The sequence below is a fragment of the Lepisosteus platostomus genome, chromosome 9 (genome assembly GCF_059453375.1).
Source record: "Lepisosteus platostomus isolate fLepPlt1 chromosome 9, fLepPlt1.hap1, whole genome shotgun sequence".
Classification (NCBI taxonomy): Eukaryota; Metazoa; Chordata; class Actinopteri; order Semionotiformes; family Lepisosteidae; genus Lepisosteus; species Lepisosteus platostomus.
Genome location: NC_142619.1, coordinates 39773137 through 39779361, shown reverse-complemented (window position 1 = coordinate 39779361; position 6225 = coordinate 39773137). Strand labels below are relative to the sequence as shown.

General features: G+C 35.2%; 1 protein-coding gene across 20 annotated transcripts in view; it reads left to right on the top strand.

The window, feature by feature from the left end:
• The first annotated feature begins 318 nt into the window (after nucleotides 1-318).
• Nucleotides 319-6225, top strand: part of LOC148654992 (membrane-associated guanylate kinase, WW and PDZ domain-containing protein 2-like) — a 395408-nt gene continuing 389501 nt past the window's right edge. For 10 of the 20 annotated variants that reach the window (XM_088644985.1, XM_088644983.1, XM_088645005.1 and 7 more), the window contains exon 1: nucleotides 319-814. In XM_088644985.1, coding sequence (XP_088501111.1) covers nucleotides 517-814 — 298 coding nt within the window. In that variant the 5' untranslated portion in view covers nucleotides 319-516. The remainder of the gene's footprint in view (nucleotides 815-6225) is intronic. The other 10 variants (XM_088644991.1, XM_088644990.1, XM_088644989.1 and 7 more) reach the window with 1 other exon arrangement.

Genomic DNA, 6225 nt, shown 5'->3' with positions numbered 1-6225 from the left:
ATTTCCTAGAAGAATTTCTAACGAATTAAAATATTGTGGCATGCTGTGTATTTGTAAAGGACCTGAACGCCCCATTGTTAAATATGTCTAAAGTAATCTGCTTCGTTAATTTCGTTTTATATATGTCTGTTACAGGCATCACTAGCACCTCTCGCCGATTCCCCTTTGAATAGTTTGCTTTCTCAGTTAACAAGCTTAATCCCTCAGTATTAAAATTAAACGCACCGCCTCTTTATCTTTCCTCCTGGCTATTCTGCGGAGGGATTCAGAGCCCTGCCTCTCTCCTCCAGACATCACATCCGGGTCAGTTGCCTGCAACTCTGTGTAAACCAGCTTCACAGTTACAGTGTAACGCAGCCCTAGACAGCTGCTATAGAGGCTGGCTGATATGGATATTACCAGTAGCATCCAGTATTAATAAAATAACCTAGTATCCACTGGGGAAGCAAAATCCAATATCACAGACAGTACTGGGAACTTATTGCATGAATAACTCATGCAGTATTTATTTCAGCCATGTCCAAAAGCCTGAAAAAGAAAAGCCACTGGACCAACAAAGTCCACGAAATTGTCATTTGCAGGAATAAAGAAGGCGAGCTTGGGTTTGAATTGAAAGGAGGCGCTGAGAATGGGCAGTTCTCCTATGTCGGAGAAATAAAGCAAGGCAAGGTTGTCTGTCAGAGTGGAAAACTGTCCCAGGATGAGCTACTGTTGGAGGTCAATGATACCCCAGTGGCTGGACTCACCATCAGGGATGTGTTAGCCGTTGTCAAACACTGCAAAGATCCCATCAGGCTGAAATGTGTCAAACAAGGTGAGTAGTACTATACTGTAATGTAGCCATCGACGTACCGCTGCTTTGATTAAGGCAAACCTATACTGTATACTATTACAGTTCATGTGTGTAGTTCGTGCTATAGAGTGTTACTCCTGTTTATGCACTGTACAAAACGACGACAGTTTTAAATCTAAAACTTGGATGTAATCGAAAATTATGTTCTCTCGCGTTCTTGTTGTTTTTCCAGGAAAGGTCAAAGTCAGCAAAGTTTAAAATGCAAAAGAGAGTGGGCCGTTATGCGTAGCCTTAGATACCAGTTACAAACTTAAAAGCACAACAAAGCGGTTTGGTCGTAAGAGGTGTCCTTTGGATGGGAGCAGATTAATTAAAGTTACCGTAAATAATTTCCTTGAGAGTTTTTCACCTTTTATTTTAATATTGTTGCTGTTTACACGTTTTAGAATCCGGTCTTAAGTTGTAATGTGAAGTCAAGCATCAGTAGCTGAAAGGCACGGAGAGGATGAGTTGTTTTCGGCTTCAATAGCTGGTATCAGAAGCTAAAAGGAAATCCCATCCTCGACCTCCTGTATACAGTTTTACAGTCTTAGTTTTATGCCTCATGTAAATCATTCTTTGCAGTCCGTGTTGTGCTTTCGGGCGATATTGTATGATTGATGTCTTTCGCTGGAAGTGAAGGAAGGTGGCGAACAAGCGTTCCCAGTTTCAGGCACACTTTTGCAGTATGTGGGCGTGGCGTTGCAGCTTTACAATCAAAGTTTATATAGAGATATACAAATAAAACAAATATTTTCCAACGTGATCCAACAGTGATAGCTTAAAATAGAACCGTAGCTTTAACAATTACACAAATGCTTTATTTTAACAAGAAGAGAAATGTTAATATTTTATTTTTCTGTTTTGATTGTCTTTGGATTTGAGCAGTTGCCTTGTTCCCTTCAAGGCTTAACTTCTTGTTGAGAGCATCAATGGGATAAAATATCTGTTAGAAAATTAACAGTTAGAACAGTTGCTTTATTTAAGTGGAAGGACATTTTGATTTGTTACATGTTTCATTTCAGCTGTTATCTGCTCTAGATTTTCTGCGTTTTGTTAAAAATAAGCAAGAATACAGTATACAGGTACAACCAGCAGAGACATTGAATCAGACTTGAAGGTAGCAGGAAAACAATGTCTTACAGCATTTGTTTTGCTTTAAACAGTTTTATATATACACAAATGAATAGGCTTCACTACTAATATTGATCAAATTATACTTTATATTGAAAGACCCACACTCTGATTCAACCTTAATATTTACTGTTGGTGTGTATCTCCTGTTGCATTTGCACCCTTAATCTGATGTCTGAATGTCTCACTGCTGCAGATAAGAACTGGAACCAGTGTTGGCTCAGAGCTGCTTCATGCAATAATGAACCGAACATGAGGCGTGATCTTGACCTGTTTTAGTCATGCTGTGTGGTACAGGAAAAAAGGCATTATGAAACTTAAGTACTGTATGTGTTGTTGTGTCCGATACATCACATTATGTTTGACTGGTTGTGTAGACTGCATTTTGAGAATTTTGATGATGAGAGAGTCTTGAAGCTAGAGAATTATGATGTATTGAGCTTTACAGTACATCATGAGTTAGGAGTTTTTCTAATTAGTTCATTTTTACAGATACATCTTCAAAACTGAAAAAAAAAACAATATTTTTTGTGAGTATCTCTGGGATATTTTCTTTGATACACCATTCTTGCTTAACAAAATACTATTATGGGGTAAATAATGTAATCTGTGATCAACTGTGTCTGTGATGAACTCCCATTCATTTCACCATTAACAGCAAAGAGTTCATTTTTAATTCCATTTAATTCATTTTAAATAATGATAATATTAATTTTAAATAGTGCCTTTCATTATGTTTTCTGAAGTTGCTTTTTGATTAATCAACCCCAGAGACAGCTATAGTGTAGATGGGTCAATACAGTAAACTAAACAATTAAAAGCTGGAATATACTGTAAAAGTTTTAAGAAAGGATTTCGAGTGCTGATGATGTGAGCTAAGAGATCATTCCATAGCCTTGGTGCAACATTAAAGAAAGCATGGTCTCCCATGGTTTTGGGCCTTGAAAGAATCCAATGTGCTCAAAATGTATACTGTAAGTGTTAACAGTTAATTGATTAGCTTCACAGGAGTTCTACTACAGTGCTAAAGCCCTTAAAGATGAACTGCATTATTTTGAGTTCCATTCTGAGTAATTTATTTTAATTAATTTTAGTTAAGTTCTGTGCCACTATGTTCTGATCATACTGCAATTTAGGAACATGATTGCAGGTACCAGCAAGCACTTCATAACTATTCAAGCCTGGAAAACATAAAACCATGGTTTGCTTTCTGTATCAGATTGGGAGAGATGTGAAAGGATTTCTACCAATGCTGCTAAGATCGAAAAAGACATCTTCACAGTATTTCAAACATGAGCTTCAAGTGCAAGCTTGTATAAAAGGTTCCTGACCTGTGTACGTGATGCTATACTAAGACTATCAATAGCCAAAGTGTGCGGAGTTGATAAGGAGCAGATAATGTGGTCCTTTCAAAGTTCAGATGTAAAAAGTATTATTGCTTCAGTTTTTAACATCATTTAAGCACTGTGACAGGACAGATAGGATTTGATTAATGGTAGGTGCAAACATCAATCTGGATGTTATTAGCATAGAAATAATATCTGATGCTTTACCTATGAAGAATCTGACTCGAGAGAAACATATACTGTAGATCCTAATAATTAATAGATGAAAAACAGAGCCTTGTGGGACACCATATGTGATCAGCTTTGTAGAAAAAGAGAAATACCTGCTTTGAACAGACTTTTCAGTCAGAGTGATATAGTAGGACTTCAAAGTACAACAAAGTAGCTCCAGTAACACCTCTATTTTTTCAGTTTTTGGTGTTACTTTTAGTATATATATTTAGCAGCTATTTGGCAGATATCTGCCTGTGGCATACAAAGTTGGCATTGCTGTTTCTTTTGGCTAACTTTAACAACACTGAGCTATATTCATTACATATAATTAATTATATTAAAACTTTATATCTATCATTATTTCACATGCAGACACAGTGTTGTATTACAACAGCACTACCTGCACAGCTTCCTACCATCACATCTGTTGAGAGAAAAGCATGTTCATGGATTGTATGAAAACATTAAGAATTGTGGTCTAAAAAATGGCTGCAGTCAATACACAAAGCACAATGGGAAATCCAGACAAAACTCCTTTGTTTATTCTGTTTTGATGTAGGAAAGAATGCTTCCCTGTACTGGTAAACAAAATTTCAATTAATTAATGTACTGTAGGCATCATGAAAATATAGGAGGGTATATTCCCCTCGTAGCTGTAGTCTTTATTTGAACAGTAGGCATTATAATGATAAACATACATGCAGTGAAATGTTTAACATATCTCTTCTTGTTGTTGAAGCACATCCAGGAATGATGAGATCACATAGACGTATAGTTCAAACATATTGAAGCATTTGCAAACTAATTATGGATCATGTATCCGTGTGTCTGTAGCCAGCTTTGCGAAATTGTCTAGTGTGTTTCTCTTCAAAATAACTTATTCTCTTGCATGGCACACAAAAACAGAGTACTCCCTGTGCATTGCATGCTTATTATTTTAAAGCTTCAAACTTTTCCCATTGGCCTGATTTAACAAAATAGTGTAATGATATAGTATTGTATATTCTATAAGTGTATTCTTTGCTAATGTCTATTATATTTCATATGACTTCAGTTACAGGATGCACAGCAGATGAGTATATATTATATTGTACCAGCATACCCATACATTCACATTTGTTTTTTGTGAACTTCTTTAACTTGAAGTTGGACTGCTTGGTCTTTCTTATTCTGTCCTTTTTCTGATATCCTGTTAATCAGTGAGACAGATTAAACACAAAATTGTTGCTGTAAACATACTGTACAGTAGCAGATTATTGGACATTTTTAGGCTGTAAATTATAAACCTAAAACAGCCTATAACATACTCAACTGTTTTTACTGTATATATTAATATTATTAAGTAGTTACATGATAAGAATAAAACTTAAAAGTAATTCAACATTTAATACCTGGCATTAATGTTATCAGTTGTAATGAAAAAGTAGTTAATGTACATCCTAATTTAATGTTGTTAATGATACCTTTTATTATTTTACGAGTAATTTTAAACAATGAATACAGAATACATTGCTAAAATAGATCTTACATAAGGTCTCATCAAAAACAAAACAAAACACCATGTGCCAAGCAATTTATGATTTAAAATGAAAAGTATGCTTAAATTTCAAATTGAATTAGAAATTTAAGAACAGGTATAATTGCTGAAAGTAGTTTCTAAATATCCTCAAATATAATTGTTGAATGTTGAGTTTGTAGCTAAAGTTATGACGATGTTTGTTGATATGGCTCATCAGAGAAAAACTTTCTAGCAGAACTACTGTGTGAACCAATTCTTATGATTTACTATATTGAGACATCCAAAATGACCAAACTGATCAACTTACATACAACTGCTTAGAGAGTATTTCCTAATTCTTCTTTCTTGATCTGATGGTACATAAGGCTGGTGAGGCCTTAGAAGCAGGAATAACAGGAAGTATATGGATACAGATAGTTGTCTTTTGTGCGTTCCTGTATAAGACTTATTATCACGGGTGCATATTTAAAGGGTCAATTACCACTACAAAATCAGTGTTAGTGTGTCATGTTTCATCCCAGTTTTTTAGGTAGAATATGATTAAATAAAGCAGATAACACCTTAAAATGCATGCATATTGTATTTCGATAAAGTGGATAACTACATCTGAGCTATATTGCAAGATGTTAATTGCACTGAAAATATGGAGTTACTAGAGACATTGATAAGGTGCAGCCTTACTTATGGCATAGTGAATAAAAAAACTTCCATTCTGAAATTTGTACAGTGAAACTTTTTCAAAAAGGGAAAAAAAATAAAATATGAAGCTACAGTATAAATTAACTTGTGCTAATGAGAGTGTAGTCTGAACACTGTTACTGTTCCTGGCTGAAGATTTGACGAGCATATCTGTAAAGTTGCCAAAATATTACCTGCATGAAATCAACTCATATGCAGACCTCATAAGAACACACAATTAAGGCAGAAAACACCTTAAATATCTACAGATTTAAAGATGATATAAAGTCATGTGAGTTTGTGAAGTCTGCTGTACCACACGGAACAGTTTGCTGTGAAAGTGGTAGATTTGGATGCTGCAGAGCAGGAGGTTGTGGGGTGTTCAGATATTTAAATAGATGAGAAGAGTTCCTTACTTGGCAATTTACAATACTGCACATAATGAGAAACAAAAAAACGACTTCAGCCAGTTACGACAGGTTTTCTGGAAACTTGGAAGAAGA